This window comes from Lactuca sativa, chromosome 9, assembly GCF_002870075.4.
Source record: "Lactuca sativa cultivar Salinas chromosome 9, Lsat_Salinas_v11, whole genome shotgun sequence".
Classification (NCBI taxonomy): domain Eukaryota; kingdom Viridiplantae; phylum Streptophyta; class Magnoliopsida; order Asterales; family Asteraceae; genus Lactuca; species Lactuca sativa.
Window position 1 is genome coordinate 219,393,453 of NC_056631.2, and position 22,445 is coordinate 219,415,897.

The 22,445-nt window shown below is 35.0% G+C and overlaps 2 protein-coding genes and 1 long non-coding RNA gene across 3 annotated transcripts; 2 read left to right on the plus strand and 1 right to left on the minus strand.

Moving 5' to 3' along the window:
* Nucleotides 1-10,049: 10,049 nt before the first annotated feature.
* LOC111888244 (ATP phosphoribosyltransferase 1, chloroplastic) lies at nt 10,050-13,587 on the plus strand. Its single transcript, XM_023884373.3, has 11 exons — nt 10,050-10,450; nt 10,551-10,610; nt 10,707-10,820; nt 11,832-11,897; nt 11,993-12,100; nt 12,196-12,279; nt 12,384-12,485; nt 12,565-12,678; nt 12,777-12,857; nt 12,985-13,104; nt 13,365-13,587. Exons 1-11 carry the CDS (start codon nt 10,199-10,201, stop codon nt 13,458-13,460), a joined length of 1,197 nt encoding a protein of 398 aa, XP_023740141.1. The 5' UTR covers nt 10,050-10,198; the 3' UTR covers nt 13,461-13,587.
* Nucleotides 13,588-13,763: 176 nt separating this feature from the next.
* On the minus strand, nt 13,764-14,582 carry LOC111888243 (WEB family protein At1g75720). The gene has a single exon (XM_023884372.3). It carries the CDS (start codon nt 14,551-14,553, stop codon nt 13,903-13,905), a length of 651 nt encoding a protein of 216 aa, XP_023740140.1. The 5' UTR covers nt 14,554-14,582; the 3' UTR covers nt 13,764-13,902.
* Nucleotides 14,583-16,977: 2,395 nt separating this feature from the next.
* LOC111888235 (uncharacterized) lies at nt 16,978-21,306 on the plus strand. Its single transcript, XR_002849126.3, has 2 exons — nt 16,978-17,295; nt 17,516-21,306. It is a non-coding gene; the product is annotated as an uncharacterized LOC111888235 (long non-coding RNA).
* The last annotated feature ends 1,139 nt before the right edge of the window (nt 21,307-22,445 follow it).

Below are 22,445 nucleotides of genomic sequence, written 5' to 3' on the forward strand. Positions count from 1 at the left end.
GTTCCGACAACTCTGCTCGGAACATCGCAGCAACCTCATCATGCAGGATCTCACGAATCCTAGCATCCAACTCGACTGTGCTCATCTGACCAATAACCTCGGGTGGTGCTGACCCACCCTCTCCTGTTCCTGATCCTGACCCGGATCCACCCCCAGCATGCCTCATAACCACCATACTGAAAACACCGCAAACATCAGATACCTCCCACTCACCCGGGAACCGACTCTCAACCCAGCCCTAGGGGTTGTGACTTCCTTGATACGCGTATGGGTCCTGTGCTTTCAGTAGTACGGGCCCATACTACCTTCCACACCTACCCATGTTTATATCAAGTATCACCACAACACCCTAATGGAGAACGGGCATAACAAGCACTTAACCCTCACTCCTAGAGGAACACTGGAAACCTCATACAGAAAGAAACCCTAGGCTAGCAGGCATCATAAATCAGGCAACTCTATCATGCAATTCCTGAAGATCCCTAGCCTAGTACTAGCATGTTGTTCTATCATATCTCATAAACAAATAACTTGTGTGGTAATTTTGGGGTAACTTACTGGCTCCGGCTGATCGTACCACCGTGTCCTCCTTTGCTCATTTTGAAAACCATTTTAAATTCTCTTTTGAAAACTCTCCTTGATTTGAGACTGGATTCACACGAATGTTCCTCCAATTCACTCAAACCAAGGCTCTGATACCAACTTGTAACACTCTAAAAATTTCAACCAATTTAAAACTTTTCAAAAACAATCCACATTCATAACGTTATTACAAAAAGGTTTTCAACACTTTTATTATCAGAGTATTCCGTAGAACCATATCATAAAACATAAACATGAGGAGCGATACGATCATGCCTTTGCCTTGCCACGGTCTCCTGAAGAACCTGAAAACATTTAAACCACAACTGTAAGCCCGAAAGCTTAATGAGATACCCCCAAAATACCAACCACGTATACCATACGCATAACATGTCATATCATAACAGAACACAGAACAGTCATGCACTTCGGGTCTACTATGTGACTGGTCCGCCACACCGGCCTACAGTCCACCTGGTTCACCCTCCGAGTCTAGCCATATACAACGAGTCTACAGTGTGATTGGTCCTCCCGCACCGGGCCTTCAATCCACCTGGTCCACTCTTTGAGTCTACAGTATGACTGGTCTGCCCACACCGGGCCTTCAGTCGGCCTGGTCCACTCTCCGAGCCTCGGCACGTCTGGTCCGCCCTCATGGGGCCTACAGCCTATCCGAACCGCTCGCTGGGCCTTCGGGATAACCGGTCCGCCCTGGTTATGTTGGCCTACAGCACAAAGCAGGACCCGCCTCAACCCAACCCCGATCCAAAAACTATGTGCACATAAACATATAATCATATAACAATCCACATCCAATCAAACCGATTTAGCAGATCACATAACATAACCTCATCCTAACAAGGATACCGACCTAACCGGTCTCTAGCATGGCATCATCCTATACACCAGGATACCAACCTTAACCAGGTTTCTAACATATACCATCCTAACTAACAGGATGCAAACATAGCAAAGCAACAACATAACAACAATACCCGGATTACAATCCGATACAGGGCCGGCCTTGGTGCCTTAGACCCTGTTGATATAGTGAGGATAACTCACCTCGCAACTACTGACCGAAAAGATAACATCACGTTGCTCCAACCTCTGACACGAACTCCACCACTGATAATACCAAAAGACTGAACTCAATAAATACCCATAATTACCAAAATACCCCTAGAAGTCAACTAGTCAACTCTTGGTCAAAGTCAAAGTCCTCAGCCAAAGTCAACCATCCTGACTGACTCTACTCGCCGAGTTAACCCGCTGACTCGTCGAGTCCCGATGCTCTGAAACTCCCATAACACGACTCAACTCGCCGAGTCCTACAACTCTGAGTCTAACCGTACTCAACTCACTGAGTCATCCCTTGACTCACCGATTCGCAGCTTAACCAGAAAAGGTTAGGACCTCACGACCAGACTCGCCGAGTCTAAGGCTATCTTCAACCAACTCGTCGAGTTGTTCTTCCAACTCGTCGAGTTGCTGCCTATCTTCATGCCACTCGTCGAGTACACTCATGTGACTCACCGATTACCTCTAGCTCTTAACCCATACAGAGGCTTTCCAAGCCATACAGGGTCTCAAATCCATAGATCTACTCTTATACAAGCCATCCATCACGTAAAGTGACAAACTTTACGTAAATCCAAGGAGATCTAAGCATAATACACTCTTGGCTAAGGTTTGGGACTAAAAGGCTTCACCAACAGCTCTTGAACAGGGACTTTATGCTCCTTTGGATCATCACTACTCTAGATCTGAGGTAGCAACCTCAGATCCAACCTCTAAACTCAAGATAGCACTAGATAAATTCCCAAAAATCCCACAAATAATAGATCTAGATGGATAACAACTCAAGCAACGAATCCTTACCTCCAAAGAAGACTCCAACAGAAGAATAAGCCAAAACCTTGCAAAGCCCCTTGCTCCAAGCCTCTTAATCTTCAAAGTTTTCTTCAACAAACACTCCTTCAAGATTCAAATGCTCTCTAATTCTTTCACACATGAAAATTAGGGTTTCTGGACTTCAAGGGAGAGCAAAGAGGCTGGAGAGAGGGTATTATGTTCTTTATATAGGGCTTAATCCCTGGGATTAGGGTTTTCTCCACACAACACCAACTCGCCGAGTCCAGCCACCGACTCGCCGAGTTTGCCACTTAGCACGCGACCAGAATCGCGACCCTACTCGCCGAGTCCACCCATGGACTCGCCGAGTTGACTATCCATATTTTCACTTTGAAGCCTGAACTTGCACTCCTGAACTCGGGATGTTATAATTTTACTTAAAGTTAAGCATCCCGAAACCACCTCGACGCCCCGGTTACGTATCCAAGCTCCGACGAAGGTCCGAAGTTCCGAAACTCCCGAGAAATTTTCCACTTTCCGGTCGAAGTGCTGCCCGAGAAAAGTATCATTTTCTTCAAATCATCACACTTACCAAGTGAGTTCATACCCCTATATTTTCACATCTTTACTATATTTTAGGGGAGAAAATACAAGTAAAATGCAAGGAAAACTTATGTTAAAATGCAAATCGTTACATATAATTTCTAATGTTTTACCTACATTTTGTGTATAAATGTTAAATGAGTAAAATAACGTTATTACAAATGTTATACTTTACATGCAAAGTTGGTAATACACCAAGGTTTATCATTCAAATGAAACACACTTTTGAAAAACTATAATAGGTATAGTTTACGAAATATTCATGATATTTTACACTCTATGAACACTATAAAAAGGAAATACTTACATTTACAAGAAAAATGAACTTTTCATACGTAAATCTATTTGATACTAACTTTTGTGAGACGTTTAACTTCACGTACTTTCAAGTACGCATTTCAAGTCCTGTGTTATAAACCATAATTTCCTATAGGGAGAGTGTGATACTTGTGTATAGATCTATACGAGGTTGACAATCCCGCACCTAAACTATTAGCTACAGTTGGACCGACAGGTCTAGGGTGACAAACATCATATCATTCCAATGCCTGAAGAACGTTGTTACAGGCTATCTGGGTCAATAGTACAGTTATAAAACTCACATGAAGTAGTAAAACATTTGGGTTAAGGGGCTATCAAACGCCTTAGGGGTTATATATACATATATAGATCTACTTATACTATTTTAGGTATGGAAAATACTTATGCATTCCGATTCTTGGAACTTTTAAAACCACTATTCATTTATGGAAAATATTGGATTTTCTAAGAAACAAACTCAGTCACTTTATACAAAAAAGACATACAATTCTTATAAAAAAATGCTAATGAACTCACCAACTTAATTGTTGACACTTTTTCAAAACTACTTGTATTTCTTAGGGATTCAGTAATACAGGTAAACCACAGCTTTTGGGGGAAGGAACACTAAGGCGTCAAATTTCAAACTTATTATATCATCATAATGTAATTTCTTTTGAAACATGTATTACAATCAAGAATGTAATTTTTTAAATTATATTTATGATGGTTGTGTTTGCTTTCTTTACTATTTACTCAACTGTTATGATACTACATGAAGTCATCCGCCCTCGAACGATTTCGTCGTTCTAGTTTGGGGGTGTGACAGATTGGTATCAGAGCATTGTTTATAGTGAACTAAGTATATCGAACCACATAAGATATACAAACTATAAATGCAAATGGACTAAAACTCTCTGGTTTGGGGGTGTGACAGTAGCATTCACTAGGTTGGTAGATGGCATGAGCGTGTTGTTAGAACGTGGAAGGAACAGTAGTACCCACCAGTTCGGGTGGAGCAATGAGGGCGTGGCAAATCCACAGATTGGTTTGTGGATTTCCCCAGAGGGATTATACCTAGTTAATCCAGTGATAAGACTGTAGGAGCGCCACTACGGTTATGAGATCAAGGAAGCAGTGGACTGCTGAAGGTCATTTGGGATATTAGGCTAACATTGGTCGGGTAGCAATCACTTTTAGCCTTGGATTTGCTGACGTCAAGATTAGACGCATGGACCCGATCGGTTGGGTCGGGAGGTTGTTAGGGATAAAGTGGCATGATAACTAGTTGAAACTAGTCCCAGACAAGGATTTCGTTCGAAAGGCGTGTGAGGCGACTAAGTGGGAGTCCTTTGGCTTCGCAGCCGGGTCAAAAACCGATATTTCAGATGATTGGTGAAAGAATTGAGACCAGGCAGGTCTCAGTAGATTTTGGAAAGCAGCCATGTGGCAATGTACTTCTTCAGGCAGTTCGGTGTTCGGGCAGTTTTAGCGTTTGGGCAGTGTTAGTATTTGTGTTTTGGGTTGAAAATACGGATGGAATAATAGATTGCTTGGGTTATGCTAAGTGACCAGCAGGGATAATTGGGTTTGTGACCCTATTTTATAGTGGGAACCTCGAGCTATCAGAAGTTGAGTAGACAGTCGAGGGATAGACGGACTGGATTCGAAGATAATGATTTAGTTTGAGTGGGCTGTCATGGAATCAGGCTATCTCGAGACAACAGATTTTAGGGCTTTGCGAAGATTGGTTAACGTTACCCTGGGAAGGCAAGGGTGTGCCAAAGATTGTGACCATGATACTTGAGTGGTTGGCGTGTAAAGTATGATAAATAATGATTTCGAGGATGAAATCTAATTTAAGTGGGGGAGAGTTGTAACACCCCATTTATTATGTAAATAAATAGATAAAGATTAATAAATGAATCCTAGCCAAAAGTTATTATTTGGATTATTTGTGGGTTAAAGTATAAATTCAAGACTTATTTTGTAAAGGATTTATGGAAGCAAGGGCTAAAGAGTAAATTTTGGACCAAATTTGAAAAGAATATGTAGCGGGAGGGGCGGTTTTGTAAAATTCGGACTTAATTTGTAAAGGGTTTCAGGAGGCTGGGTTTAAATGGTAAATATTGGGGCTATTTTGAAAATATTCTTATGGGGAGTGCCGGAAGTGTAAAAATGAATCAAGACTTGAAAGTTACGGGCATAACCCGCCACCCTCTCATGCAAACTCCATATAAATATGTCCTAACCCTAACCCTAACCCTAGGAAAGAATGCAGCTGCCACCACCACCCTTATGCCTCCCTCTTCCAGCCGTCGTACCACCTATTTACTACCACCTCCGGCATTTCTAGTCATCGAAACACCACCATCAGACGTCGTGAGCAACCAAAAGAGAACCGCCAGAGTCGGAGCCTTGAACGCGAACGCACGGGTGAAGAACGATGGGAGATGGTGGTTCGTTCCCTCTCGTGCTCCATCGCCGCCATTCCTCCGTCATCTTCATCGTCTGCCCACTGTCGCATCTTCCATCTGGCGTCGGTATGCGTTTGTGTGGGGAGTTGTGTCCGATAGGGAGGTCGGGGGTTGACGACCGGACCGCCGCCGCCGCTTCTCGCTGTTTCACGCTCGTGGGTAGCCGGAGGATCGCCGCTGTGGAAAATGTTGTGTTTGTTGTGAGTGGGCCGTGATCCACCGAAGAAGCACTAGAACGTCCTTCGTCCCAATTATCTTCTTATTCTTCATTTGTTCGCCGATATCACACAATGACCGCCAGGAGGTTACGCTGTTCACCGCCATACGCCACCGTATAGGAGTGGTTGAGTTCGTAATTCGCTTGCCGGGTCGGGAACCTATCATTCAGAATCTAGGGTTGGGTCTTCGGCATTTCCGCAGTGTGAGGTGAGTTACCTTCCAGTAGAAGTGGGTCTAAGGCCACAATGCCGACCCACTAGTAGGAGTTGTTTGTTAGATAACTTTCTTTGTGATAATTATCTGGTATGCTCTTATATGTTATGTTTGTGTGCTAGGATGTTATGTGATACATGATAGTAGTAGTAGGGGTGAAATAGTCCCCAGATACCGCTTGAAAGATATCGAAGGGGTCGTTTGAACCCATGCATGTCTAGCAATATGTTTATGTTATGTTATTATATGGTAGTGGTAGGGGGTGAAATAGTCCCCGTTATCTGGTTGAAACAGACCGAAAGGGAGACCAGCACCCAGATATGCTAGACAGTTATCCGGTTGAAATAAACCAAAATGGAGGCCAACACCCATATATGCTAGGCAGTTATCCGGTTGAAATTGACCGAAAGGGAGGCCAACACCCAGATATGCTAGGAAGTTATCCGGTTGAAACAGACCGAAGGGGAGGCCAACACCCAGATATGCTAGGAAGTTATCCGGTTGAAACAGACCGAAGGGGAGGCAAGCACCCAGATATGCTAGGCAGATATCCGGTTGAAATAGACCGAAGGGGAGACCGACACCTAGATATGTCTAGTAGTATGTGTTATGTATGGTTTTTGGTTTGACGAGGGAACTCACTAAGCTTTGTGCTTAAGGTTTTCGGTTTTGGTTTCAAGTACTTTGTTTTCAAAGGAAAGGAATTGTAAGTCCCCAAAAATGTTTGTTTATCAATCAGATCCGTTTGATGGTGCAGAATCCCAATCAAACGATGATGCTAGATCAAATAGAAGAGAAGGAGAAGAAGAAGAATATGAATCTTCAATGTATTGAATAGATTGGAATGATGCTCCTTTACATGAGATTCACACACACACACATAAGCTCCCGTTTCTCTCTATTTAGTTCATCACTCACTCATCAATCTCTTCCTCACACCCCTCACCCCTATATATATATATATATATATATATATATATATATATATATATACATGAGAATATGGGCCGGGTAAACATGGGCCGTAAACAGGGTTTACGGCCGTAAACACCTCCCTGGCCGTAAACTTGACCTTAAACACATAAGATATTACATAAAAATACAATTTCCTAGAAAAGCAAAGTATAAACCATAATATTGACCCAACAATCTCCCCCTTGGTTTATAGCTTTCTTGTTTATCTCAGATTTGGACAAGAAGATCCCAACTATATTCATCTCAGTAGTGAGTGTAGTAAATCGCTGCAATTGAGTTTCGAGGGTTTCTCCAGGGATATAATCGAACATATTTTCAATTCCCTCGTAAACTTCAAAAACTATTAAAAGCACAACTAGAAGTTGAATCTAAAAATGCCCTTTGACTAAAAACTTCAAAAGTCAACCTTAAAAGTCAAATTTAAAAAGTCAAACTCAAAAGTCAAACCGAAAATCTAAATTTGAAAAGTTAAAAGTCAAACGAGAAAGTCAAAGTTTAAAGTCAAAGGTCAAACTTTAAAAGTCAAAGTCAAAATTTTAAGTAAAAAGTCAAAAATAAAATTCAAAAATTAAAAACTATAATTTTTAGTTGAAAAAGAAATTTAAAAATGAAAGAAATTGATTTTTGGGCTGAATTTGACAAAATTGCGAAAGTTTGGTGCGACTGGGAGTGGTTAAGTTTAATATTTCGGAGATAAGGAACAAAGTCGTTGCTGGTGGAGTTGGTAAAGCGTTGTGTTTATGAATCTAAGGTCGTGGGTTCGATCCCTGCCTCCCCCATCTTCGCTTCCTTTTTTATTAAAGCGCTGAGCCGGGTCGTTCTGTCGAGCCGAGGTCGCACACCACCGCCGTAAACCGCCGGCCGCAAACTCCGGCGACCTGTTTCCGGTCGTAAACTCCGGACCGTAAGCCCTTCAAAGACCGTAAACTCTTCAAAAATCGTTGTTCTTGACGAAAAACAACATTTTTTCACCCTTTTTGCTCCAAAACTCGATCAAAAACTCGTTTTTACGAAAAACGCGAAGAACAAATCCCTTTATTTTTGCGAGATCTATCCAAAAACGCAAAAATCTCTTCAAAATAAGATCAAATAAGCTCCAGATCTGAAAAAATGATTGATACAACCAAGCTTTGATATCAATCAGATCCGTTTGATGGTGCGGAATCCCAATCAAACGAATGATGCCAGATCAAATAGAAGAGAAGGAGAAGAAGAATAATATGAATCTTTAATGTATTGAATAGATTGGAATGATGTTCCTTTACACGAGATTCACACACACATACATACATAAGCTCCCGTTTCTCTCTATTTAGTTCATCACTCATTCATCAATCTCTTCCTCACAATGTATTGAATAGATTGGAATGATGTTCCTTTATGTATTTTTAGGTGTTATTTTTTATGTATTATGTATTTATATGTATTTTTATATATATATTTTTTACGTATTTATGTATTTTTTTAAAGCATTTTATATAGATGTTTATGTATTTTAAGTGTATAAACGTATTTTACGTATTTATATCTATTTTAAGTATTTTACATTTTGTGTATTACGTATTTATGTATTTTCTTAAAGTTTTTTATATAGATGGTTTTGTATATTTGTGTATTTTAAATGTATAAACGTGTTTTTTACGTATTTATATGTATTTTTTAAGTATTTTATATTTTTTTTCTTGTGTTTTTATGTGTTTCTTATGTATTATGTATTTATATATATTTTTGCGTATTTATTTATTTTTTTACTTTTCTTATATAGATGTTTATGTATTTTTATGTATATTAAATGTGCAATTGTATTATTTTTACGTATAAATATATAAACACATAAAAATAATACAATTAAAAATTTAATATACATAAAAATACACAAACATCTATATAAGAAAACTAAAAAAATATATAAATATGCAAAAAATATATAAATACATAATACATAAAAAACAGAAGAAAACACACAAAAAAATATGTAAAATACTTAAAAAAAATACATATAAATACGTACAACAATACGTCTATACATTTAAAATACATAAATATACAAAAACATCTATATAAAACACTTAAAAAAATACATAAATACGTAATACATAAAAAATATGTAAAATACTTAAAAATAGATATAAATACGTTTATACATTTAAAATACATAAACATCTATATAAAAATATTTAAAAATATATAAATACATAAAAATACATATAAATACATAATACATAAAAAATAACATATAAAAATACATAAAAAAATATGTAAAATGGTTAAAAATACATATAAATAAGTAAAAAAAATACGTTTATACATTTAAAATATATATAAATACACAAATATATACATATAGAAACATAAAAAGTACACAATTACGAAAAAATAGATATAGATATGTAAAAAATATGTTTATACATTATATAAATTTTTTGACAAAATCTGCAAAAAAATCCCATTATTTTCGAAAAATTAACAATTTGGTCTCATTACCTGATAAACATGTCAAAAAAGCTAAAGTGAATAATTTAGCCGGTTTTTTAGACTTTTCTATTTAAAAGGTGAAAAAATCATAATTTTTTTATTAAAAAATAAAATTTAAGATTTATTAGGATTTTTTTTTTAGATATCCAATTACTGGAAATTTAATGGTAAATTAAATAAAGTGTTTGGAAAAGCAGTGAAACTATTTGCATGCAAATATCATTCAGTTCTTCTGCACCAATCAAACTCTTCCAGTGTGTTCTCTCTCTGCACGCCATACAATTGACGATCATCTCTTGGCGAGTCCCGGTGGCGAACCCAGCCTAATACCCGTTTATAATCTCAAGGCAGCCATCACAGGAAAACATCTGTTGAAGACAATCATACCCGCAAATTTGAATCCCCTCACTCACCACCCACCCCTTCCGGCGGCGTTGCTGTTGTCTCTGCTCCATCAAAATCTCGTCGGAAGAAGAAAGAGAGGTCAGAGGGAAGCGGCCATGTCTCTTATTCAAACATCTCTGCAGCAATGTCCCGCCGCCACCACCGCTTTCTCACAGTTTCTTCCTTCTCCGTCATCACATTCGTCTACTAAACTTTCCGTCAGATTCACCGTCTCATGTTGCTTATCCTCGTCGCCGATGACTAGTGTTAATGGAAACATCGACATGCAATCCTCAGATAGGAATGAGATTAGATTAGGTTTGCCGAGTAAAGGTCGAATGGCCACCGATACGCTTGATCTTCTCAATGTAACTCTTTCTATTCCTGATTCCTGAGACAAGGAATAATTTCAACTGATTAAATATCAGTGGTTATTTTATCATCTGATTTTTGCATTATGTTTGATAGGATTGTCAATTATCTGTGAGGCAACTTAATCCTCGGCAATACGTTGCAGACATTCCTCAGGTGCGTTTTTCCGACCAATTTTGGTAGTTTCTGCTAAACAGCTTCGGCTATCTCCGTTCAGAAACAGATAGAATTTGAATTATGTCTGTATTGCAGCTTTCAAATGTAGAAGTCTGGTTTCAGCGCCCAAAAGACATCGTACGGAAACTGGTTTCAGGAGATTTAGATCTTGGTATTGTTGGTCTTGACACAGTTAGTGAATTTGGACAGGTAAGAATCAAGAAGCCCCATATAAAGATTATACTTTATAGTTATAGCTCATTACCTAGTTTGATAAGAGCATTCTCTGTTCAATTCATACAGCATCACTATCCTTAGTTTCTTTTGCACACAGCACTATTATGTTTTCCAGCTACGCAACTCAGATGTTTCTCAAAACATTTGAGTGCCAAATTTGTGGTTTTGTAATATAATACTAATAATTATGCAAAAGTAAGGATGCGTGTAGTACAAATTGGGTAAAATTGCATGTAATACTTGTTCCTATTTTGCTGATAATGCAACCAATTTCATCAAGCAGAAGTTATGCATCTTGTCCTGGATTTTCTAGACACAGAAGTAAGATTGTTATTTCATGAGTCACCCAAGAGTATTTATCCACCATTGGGTGGATAATCTACTTTGAAAATCTGGTGACTTGTTCTTGATTACTTTGATGTATCATGCAACTCTCATGTTTATCAGGCTTTCTTATTTGTGCTTATAATACCCAATATGAGCCAAATTTGATTAGCAACACAATATCCCAATTCCACGATTGGATTTTAGATATTTGACAACTAAATTCAGTTTATTGGATATTATCTGAATCTGCTTCTGAAAAGGTGAACCCAAGAACAACAATACTTGAAGAGTAATCTTCAATATGAAATCCAAAAGGTTTCATAGTTGAAAACTGAAAACAAAGTTTACATTAAAATCAACAATTTCACAAGAATACAGAAGGTATATCCCCTCAACGCAGGATACCTTTTAATATCAACAATTTTCAAAATTCTAAGTCATATGTTTGTTAATTATGTATAAATGTAATTATTACCAACTCATAAGGATAACATGGTAAAAAGGAAATAAATCCAGATACGTTATATGGACATGTAGGCTTATATTATTATTATTATTATGTATAAGTTTTTCTGTTTTCTTCTTTAGCATGCTCATTGGGCTTGTTGGTTGAATATTCTAATGTGTAAAGTTTTATCTCTTAATTGTTTTTGATAGGGAAATGAAGATCTAATCCTTGTTCATGATGAACTTGCATATGGAGATTGTCGTTTATCTCTTGCAGTAAGTAGTACTTCTATTTTTCCAAAATAAATTAAAATAATTACAGTTAAAAAAAAAAAGATTTAAGTGGCTTCTTTTTCTCATGCTGTTAACAGATTCCAAAGTATGGGATTTTTGAGAAAATTAATTCAGTGAAGGAACTAGCACAGATGACTCAATGGACTGCTGAAAAGCCTCTAAGAGTTACCACTGGTTTCACATATGTAAGCATTCTAACAACAATTCTATTATAATCTGTGTTCTTATTATCAATCAAATCAAAAAAGTTTAAATTGTTTTTTTTTTCTTTTTCTTGTAGTTGAGTCGTAAGTTTCTGAGAGAGAATGGGCTTCAGAATGTTGTTTTTTCAACTGCTGATGGGGCCCTGGAAGCAGCTCCTGCGGTAAGACATTGGTGACACAATTATTTTCAAAAATTTGACAAATTTGATGGTGTAATATTCTATTTTATAAAACTAACAAGAAAATATATCTGTGGCTTATTTAGATGGGGATAGCTGATGCTATTGTGGATCTTGTTAGTAGTGGGATCACATTGAAAGAGAACAATCTCAAAGAAATTGAAGGCGGAGTTCTTCTAGAAAGTCAGGTGAAGTTTTTATTTAATTATTTATCTATAAATATAAATCTGCTTCTTTTTTTCTGAGTAAAAAATGTTTTTTTTATAGGCTGTTCTTGTTGCTAGTAAGAAATCACTACTTGGGCGCAAAGGTTTATTGGACATCACACATGAAATTCTTGAAAGATTTGAAGCACATTTAAGGGCACTTGGTCAATTCACGGTGAATGAAGATTTTACCTTTCTTGCCATTGTCTTCTTTGAAGGGAGAGAGAGTAAATGACCATTTTACCCTTGTTGCCACTGTGATATACGTTGCAGGTGGTTGCCAACATGAGGGGAAGCAGTGCAGAGGAAGTATCCGAGCGAATTCTGAGCCAACCATCATTATCTGGACTTCAGGTTTGTTTTTGTTTTTGTTTTTCTTATTCTTTCTTTAGTTGTATATTTACAAAAAGTGAAATAATAATAGTTAATAAATAGAAATTAAAACTTAAATACTTTTTATTACTCAATGCGTATATGACAGGGACCTACTGTAAGTCCAGTTTTCCGCAAAATTGATGGGGAGGTAAAAGCTGATTATTACGCAATTGTCATTTGTGTCTCCAAAAAGCAACTCTACAAATTCGTTCAGCAGCTAAGAGCTGTAAGATTTCCTCACAACTTTTTTACTTTTTTTTTTTCTATCTGCTTTCATCTATCTGTTCAGTATAGTATCCTACTTCCATCTCTTCCTATAACAACATTTTTCTTCTTCTTCTTATAAAGGCATTGTACTTTGAAATATCTTTCAAGGTGTAGTGTTGTTGTAAGTAGGAAGAAATAAAAGTAGGATGCTATAATAATTAATAAACAAATCAATGAAAGTAGGATTATTATATAATATGATATTGATATGACATACAGATTGGAGGAAGTGGTGTTCTGGTGTCTCCTTTGACCTACATTTTTGATGAAGAAACTCCAAGATGGCGTCAACTTCTTTCAAAACTTGGTCTTTAAGGTTAAGGTTTATCACTTTTTGTAAAAGCACTTTGTTGGTAGATTTCAATGTCTTGAGTGTGATACTCTTTTCGATCCTTGTGTTTGCAGACTTTTTTCTTGTGATTGAGATTGTGTTTTTTATTTGGTGTTGAACCTTCTGTATTAATGTTTAATAATTTAAAATATTAATAATTTAACCACAGATCGAGATAGAATATAGGAGGTTGTGGAGGGTAAGTGAAATGATATACAAGTAATGGTACGTAGTATCTGATAGATTTGTATCTCTGTTTAAACCTTTTTAAACAAAAACGAACCCACTTAAGAACACTTGATCTCATATAAATTGATAAAGGGAATCAATTTCACTCTTACATGACTTATAATCCATCCATGCATATGCTTTGCATTAATTAATGCATATATATACGTGCATGCATGAAACTTGTTCTTTAATTTCTTAATTCCAATTATACATTGGGGACGATGAATAGAATGGACTCAGAAATGAACTCTTAACCTTCCCATTGTTCTTCTTTGTAAACAAATCAGTCACCAATGGAACCACAGGCTTCTTCTTCTTCATCACTTTCCTCTCCTTCACGTACTTTCTCTCTCCACCCTTCTCTCTCTCACCACCACCATTAAGCACTTGGCCTAAAGTGGTGGAAGGTCTCATTGCCGCCACTGCTTTTCCGGCCACCTCCGCCTCAGCTTTTGCTATCTTGGACATGTTCTTATGGAGCTCAGCATTCAAAGAAGCCAAAGCCACCTCCGTCTCAGACTCTCTCTCCTTCAATATGTTCAACTCTCTCTTTGTTTCTTCAAGCTCTGACTCCAGTTTCTTGAGTGTGGTCATGAGTGTCGGAGATGGGTTTTCTTCATTTTCCGGTGTAGATTTCCAAATTGGGGTTTCTTGTTTGGGTAAGGTGAAAGGTTTTGATGATGGTGATGAGTAGAGTACTTCAGTTGCTAGAAACCGTTCTCCAAAGACAGCTACAGCTTCCTTGACTGAGCGGAAAGGGCGGGAGTTGTCTACAGGTGAGTGGTGGATGTTGTCCACCGGTGGTGGTGGTGGTTGGTTTTCTGGTAGGGTTTGGGTTTGATCCATGGTGGTAATTTGGAAAGGGAGTTGAATGAGAATGTTGGTTTTGATAGGGGTGCATGGGAGGTGGGGTTGTCTTATCTTTGCTTGCACTTCACATCAAGGTGGTTCTACTGTGAATGTTGTTGAGATAGTGTGGTTTCAAGGGATTTTGGAGTTTCAAGGACATGGACTTCTCAACAACTTTAGCTTCTTCAGTTGATCAGTTCATATAATCTATGTTTAAACTAAAAGTACATGTGAAGTTGCCTCACAGTTTTTTCTAATTCCTGTTACTTAAAAATATAGAAAAATGGTTTAAAATGCACATTTAAAAGCGTCCAAAAATGGTCTTAATCTCCATTGTCCACACTTCAAATATTAAGAAATGCAAAATACATGAAAAAACACAATATTTTATAGTTTTGTACATTGTTTAAATTCTTATATTTTATTTGTTTTACTAAATTAGCCACTCTATTTCTACAAAAATTCAACCACAACTACTGTGACTTTTTTTTCCAGGTTCAACATCTTAACATGATAAGTGATAATTTTTTCACTAAAGCCACACAATTTTATCATATTTTCTATATAACTACAATTACATCTTTTATTAATTTTTTTTAGTGTTTTTGTTAAAGATGATTTTTATTGTCTATTTTTTTGTTAAGGATGGTATTTTGTTGCATCTTTTTTTTTCATTTTTTTTTGTTAAAGTTAGAAAAATAGGAAAATCACAATGTGATAGGTATATTTATTAATACTTGTGGCTGATGGCACTAAAAACTCAATGTCACAAACCATCGACATTGTTGTCCATGAATTCTTCATTAAATACAAAAAATAAAAGTAAAATACAAAAAATTGAAAAATACAACAAAATACTGGGTTTTGCATTTTTTTTCTAACAAAAAAACCACCGTCTTTATAAAAGATAAAAATATACAAAAAACTGTTACTTGTTGAAATTAGATAATGTTTTAAAGTTGCACATGTATCTAGTTTAAAAACTTTTCCTATGAACTTTCTTTGTTGAAAAGATAAAATAATTTAACCACGAAAAAACTTTCTTATAGCGTTGAGATATCATGAACTTTTCGAGTTGTGACTAGAAAGGTTAGTGAAAAAGTTTTCCTATGGCGCATATACTCTATTTAGTTTTCCAATGGTGAAAAAGTTTTTCTATAGTGCATGCTCTATTTAGTTTAAGTCTACTCTATTTAGTGAGAAAGTTTTCCTATGGTGCATGTTCTATTTAGTTTAAACATTTTTATTTATAAGAAAAAAAAATACATAAAAACCATCATATTTTGTTTGTTGTATGGTTTAAGCATACATATTTTTTTTATTAAAACCATCATAGTTAGAAAAAAAATAATCCATTGTGACTCCCTTATTGTCATTCAACAGGTTACGTGTAACTTCAACACGTTTTCTAATTTCACTATAGTAACATTTTGTCACTTTTCATTTTTATGAGGTTTTTTTTTTTTTTTTTTTTTTTTTTTTTTTTTTTTTTTTTTTTTAATAAAAAGTTGTTAAAAGGAATTTTGTTGCATTTTTAGTTTTTCCAATAAAGCCACACGTGACCCTTATTGTCGGTTCAACTACTTATCATATGATAATTTGATATTTTTTAAACTAGATACATGCAACTTTAAAACATTATCTAATTTCAACAAGTAACAGTTTTTTGTATATTTTTATCTTTTATAAGACGGTGTTTTTTTTGTTAGAAAGAAAAATGTTAAAGCCATTATTTTGCTGTATTTTTCAATTTTTTGTATTTTATTTTTATTTTTTGTATTTTAATGAAGAATTCATGGAACAACAATATCGATGGTTTGTCACATTGAGTTTTTAGTGCCATCAGCCACTAGTATTAATAAATATACCTATCACATTGTGATTTTCCTATTTTTCTAACTGTAACAAAAAAAAAATGAAAAAAGATGCAACAAAGTACCATCCTTAACAAAAAAAAAATAGAAAACAAAAATCATCTTTAACAAAAAAAAAATAAGAAAATAATAATAAATGTTATTATAGTTATATAGAAGATATGTTAAAGTTGGGTGGCTTTAGTGAAAAAATTATCACTTATCATGTTAAGATGTTGAACCTGGAAAAAAAAGTCACAGCAATTGTGGTTGAAACTTTGTAGAAATAGAGTGGCTAATTTAGTAAAACAAATAAAATATAAGAATTTAAACAACGTACAAAACTATAAAATATTGTGTTTTTTCATGTATTTTGCATTTCTTAATATTTGAAGTGTGAAAAATGGAGATTTAGACCATTTTGGACGCTTTTAAATGTGCATTTTTAACCATTTTTCTATATTTTTAAGTAACAGGATTTAGAAAAAAACTGTGAGGCAACTTCACATGTACTTTTAGTTTAAACATAGATCATATGAACTGAATTGAAGAAGCTAAAGTTGTTGAGAAGTCCATGTCCTTGAAACTCCAAAATCCCTTGAAACCACACTATCTCAACAACATTCACAGTAGAACCACCTTGATGTGAAGTGCAAGCAAAGATAAGACAACCCCACCTCCCATGCGCCCCCATCAAAACCAACATTCTCATTCAACTCCCTTTCCAAATTACCACCATGGATCAAACCCAAGTGCTTAATAATGGTGGTGAGAGAGAGAAGGGTGGAGAGAGAAAGTACATGAAGAAGAGAAAAATGATGATGAAGAAGAAGAAGCCTATGGTTCCATTGGTGACAGTTGTTTACAAGGAAGAATAATGGGAAGGGTAAGAATTCGTTTCCGAGTCCATTCTATTCATTGTCCCCGATGTATAATTGGAATTAAGAAATTAAAGAACAAGTTTCATGCATGCACGTATATATATGCATTAATCAATGCAAAGCATATGCATGGATGGATTATAAGTCATGTAAGAGTGAAATTGATTCCCTTTATCAATTTATATGATCAAGTGTTCTTAAGTGGGTTCATTTTTGTTTAAAAAGGTTTAAACAGAGATACAAATCAGATACTACGTACCACTACTTGTATATCATTTCACTGAGCCTCCACAGCCTCCTATATTCTATCCCGATCTGTGGTTAAATTATTAAACATTAAAATAAAAGGTTCAACACCAAATAAAAAACACCATCTCAATCACAAGAAAAAAGTCTGCGAACACAAGGATCGAAAAGAGTATCACACTCAAGACATTGAAATCTACCAACAAGTGCTTTTACAAAAAGTGATAAACCTTAACCTTAAAGACCAAGTTTTGAAAGAAGTTGACGCCATCTTGGAGTTTCTTCATCAAAAATGTAGGTCAAAGGAGACACCAGAACACCACTTCCTCCAATCTGTATGTCATATCAATATCATATTATATAATAATCGTACTTTCACTGATTTGTTTATTAATTATTATAGCATCCTACTTTTATTTCTTCCTACTTACAACAACACTACACCTTGAAAGATATTTCAAAGTACAATGCCTTTATAAGAAGAAGAAGAAAAATGTTGTTATAGGAAGAGATGGAAGTAGGATACTATACTGAACAGATAGATGAAAGCAGATAGAAAAAAAAAAGTAAAAAAGTTGTGAGGACATCTTACAGCTCTTAGCTGCTGAACGGATTTGTAGAGTTGCTTTTTGGAGACACAAATGACAATTGCGTAATAATCAGCTTTTACCTTCCCATCAATTTTGCGGAAAACTGGACTTACAGTAGGCCCCTGCCATATACACATTGGGTAATAAAAATATTTAAGCTTTAATTTCTATTTGTTAACTATTATTATTTCACTTTTTGTAAATACAACTAAAGAAAGAATATAAAAAATAAAAAACAAACCTGAAGTCCAGATAATGATGGTTGGCTCAGAATTCGCTCGGATACTTCCTCTGCACTGCTTCCCCTCATGTTGGCAACTACCTGCAACGTGTATATCACAGTGGCAACAAGGGTAAAATGGTCATTTACTCTCTCTTTCTTCAAAGAAGACAATGGCAAGAAAGGTAAAATCTTCATTCACCGTGAATTGACCAAGTGCCCTTAAATGTGCTTCAAATCTTTCAAGAATTTCATGTGTGATGTCCAATAAACCTTTGCGCCCAAGTAGTGACTTCTTACTAGCAACAAGGACAGCCTATAAAAAAACATTTTTTACTCAGAAAAAAAGAAGCAGATTTATATTTATAGATAAATAATTAAATAAAAACTTCACCTGACTTTCTAGAAGAACTCCGCCTTCAATTTCTTTGAGATTGTTCTCTTTCAATGTGATCCCACTACTAACAAGATCCACAATAGCATCAGCTATCCCCATCTAAATAAGCAACACAAATAATTTTATCATTATAAATTTATAACATAATACAATGTAGCTGAATATATATATATATATATATATATATATATATATATATATATTAACTCTACTCTACACTGTTAAATAATAAAAAGCTCTTAATAACCCATATAAGACTGTAATAAAAACATATATTTTCTTGTTAGTTTTATAAAATAGAATATTACTTTTATAAAATTTGTGAAATTTTTGAAAATAATTGTGTCATCAATGTCTTACCGCAGGAGCTGCTTCCAGTGCCCCATCAGCAGTTGAAAAAACAACATGCTGAAGCCCATTCTCTCTCAGAAACTTAGGACCCAACTACAAGAAAAAGAAAAAAAAAACAATTTAAACTTTTTTGATTTGATTGATAATAGGAACACAAATTATAATAGAATGGTTGTTAGAATGATTACATATGTGAAACCAGTGGCAACTCTTAGAGGCTTTTCAGCAGTCCATTGAGTCATCTGTGCTAGTTCCTTCACTGAATTAATTTTCTCAAAAATCCCATACTTTGGAATCTGTTAACAGCATGAGAAAAATAAGCCACTTAAATCTTTTTTTTTTAACTGTAACTATTTTAATTTACTTTGGAAAAAGAGAAGTACTACTTACTGCAAGAGATAAACGACAATCTCCATATGCAAGTTCATCATGAACAAGGATTAGATCTTCATTTCCCTATCAAAAACAATTAAGAGATAAAACTTTACACATTAGAATATTCAAACAACAAGCCCAGTGAGCATGCTAAAGAAGAAAACAGAAAAACTTATACATAATAATAATAATAATAATATAAGCCTACATGTCCATATAACGTATCTGGATTTATTTCCTTTTTACCATGTTATCCTTATGAGTTGGTAATAATTACATTTATACATAATTAATAAACATATGACTTAGAATTTTGAAAAATGTTGATATTAAAAGGTATCCTCCGTTGAGGGGATATACCTTCTGTTTTCGTGTGAAATTGTTGATTTTAATGTAAACTTTGTTTTCAGTTTTCAACTATGAAACCTTTTGGATTTCATATTGAAGATTACTTCTTCAAGTATTGTTGTTTTTGGGTTCACCTTTTCAGAAACAGATTCAGATAATATCCAGTAAACTGAATTTAGTTGTCAAATATCTAAAATCCAATCGTATTGCAACTGGAATTGGGATATTGTGTTGCTAATCAAATTTGGCTCATATTGGGTATTATAAGCACAAATAAGAAAGCCTAATAAACATGAGAGTTGCATGATACATCAAAGTAATCAAGAACAAGTCACCAGATTTTCAAAGTAGATTATCCACCCAATGGTGGATAAATACTGTTGGGTGACTCATGAAATAACAGTCTTACTTCTGTGTCTAGAAAATCCAGGACAAGATGCATAACTTCTGCTTGATGAAATTGGTTGCATTATCAGCAAAATAGGAACAAGGATTACATGCAATTTTACCCAATTTGTACTACACGCATCCTTACTTTCGCATAATTATTAGTATTATATTACAAAACCACAAATTTGGCACTCAAATGTTTTGAGAAACATCTGAGTTGCGTAGCTGGAAAACATAATAGTGCTGTGTACAAAAGAAACTAAGGATAGTGATGCTGTATGAATTGAACAGAGAATGCTCTTATCAAACTAGGTAATGAGCTATAACTATACAGTATAATCTTCATATGGGGCTTCTTGATTCTTACCTGTCCAAATTCACTAACTGTGTCAAGACCAACAATACCAAGATCTAAATCTCCTGAAACCAGTTTCCGTACGATGTCTTTTGGGCGCTGAAACCAGACTTCTACATTTGAAAGCTGCAATACAGACATAATTCAAATCCTATCTGTTTCTGAACGGAGATAGCCGAAGCTGTTTAGCAGAAACTACCAAAATTGGTCGGAAAAACGCACCTGAGGAATGTCTGCAACGTATTGCCGAGGATTAAGTTGCCTCACAGATAATTGACAATCCTATCAAACATAATGTAAAAATCAGATGATAAAATAAACACTGAAATCAAATCTTGGAAGAAATTAAATCAATTGAAATTATTCCTTGTCTCAGGAATCACGGATAGAAAGAGTTACTTTGAGAAGATCAAGCGTATCGGTGGCCATTCGACCTTTACTCGGCAAACCTAATCTAATCTCATTCCTATCTGAGGATTGCATGTCGATGTTTCCATTAACACTAGTCATCGGCGACGAGGATAAGCAACATGATACGGTGAATCTGACGGAAAGTTTAGTAGACGAATGTGATGATGGAGAAGGAAGAAACTGTGAGAAAGCGGTGGTGGCGGCGGGACATTGCTGCAGAGATGTTTGAATAAGAGACATGGCCGCTTCCCTCTGACCTCTCTTTCTTCTTCCGACGGGATTTTGATGGAGCAGAGACAACAGCAACGCCGCCGGAAGGGGTAGGTGGTGAGTGAGGGGATTCAAATTTGCGGGTATTATTGTCTTCAACAGATGTTTTCCTGTGGTGGCCGCCTTGAGATTATAAATGGGTATCGACCGCAGTCAACTCAGATTACACATCGCCCTTGCAAGGTGCCAACAAGGCACCCATCTTTCTATAATTGTAATTTCAATCGCAATGCGACCAAGTTTAGGTTCCGCGAATGTCTTTTGCGCATAAACAATTATATAGAAAGTTTTTATAATTATATGATTTTGTTGAATATAACAATAACGTTGTTGTTAAATTTGATATAATAATTTCTATATACTATATTGATATAATATATTGATTATTTTGAATTATATGATAATACATACATTTATTATAACTTCATAATCTCAATCGTTTGAATGACTTCTACCCGCGAATTACACATGAATAAAATTAAATATAATATATGATTTGATGTTATTTATAGTTGTTTTATTGTTAATTACTTTTTTAAAATTTATTTGCTTAATGTTTTAATTTCTATCATTATCATTATTTAAAACATCAAACATTGTTTTTTTTTTATTTTAAAGCTAACAATATAATCATTTATATAGAGTTGTTTTTAACTATTGTTATTGTAAGTTATTTTAAGCTACCTATTTGGAAACTTTTAACGATTATAAAAATATATTTAAGAAATATTTTAGTTAAATTGAAATTACAATTTAGTTTTTGCTTTTATCACTACAATTTATCACTTTTAACTATTTACAAAGTATTCTTTAGTTTTTTTAAATGGAACTGAAATTTATAGTTAAGTTGACATTGTAATACGCAGAAACACCTATATACTTGAAGTCTTTATAAATATATATTTTTTAAAATATAACACTAACGTTGTCGTTAAATTTGATATAATAATTCGTATATTAATTTGATATAATATATTGACTATTTTGAATTATATGATAATAGATAAATACTATATGATAATATATAAATATATTATAACGTCATAATCTCAATCTTTTGAATGACTTCTACCCGCGAGTTACACATCAATAAAATTAAATATTATATGTGGTTTAATATTATTTATAGTTGTTATTTTAACTAATTTTTTAAAATATATTTGCTTAATGTTTTAATTTCTATCATTATGATTATTTAAAAC

Coding starts and splice junctions, on each gene's coding strand:
- LOC111888244 (XM_023884373.3), top strand. CDS start 10,199: ATGTCTCTTATTCAAACATCTCTGCAGCAATGTCCCGCCGCCACCACC. Junction 11,898..11,992: donor ATTGTCGTTTATCTCTTGCA/GTAAGTAGTACT, acceptor TGCTGTTAACAG/ATTCCAAAGTATGGGATTTT. Junction 12,280..12,383: donor CCCTGGAAGCAGCTCCTGCG/GTAAGACATTGG, acceptor TGGCTTATTTAG/ATGGGGATAGCTGATGCTAT.
- LOC111888243 (XM_023884372.3), bottom strand. CDS start 14,553: ATGGATCAAACCCAAACCCTACCAGAAAACCAACCACCACCACCACCG.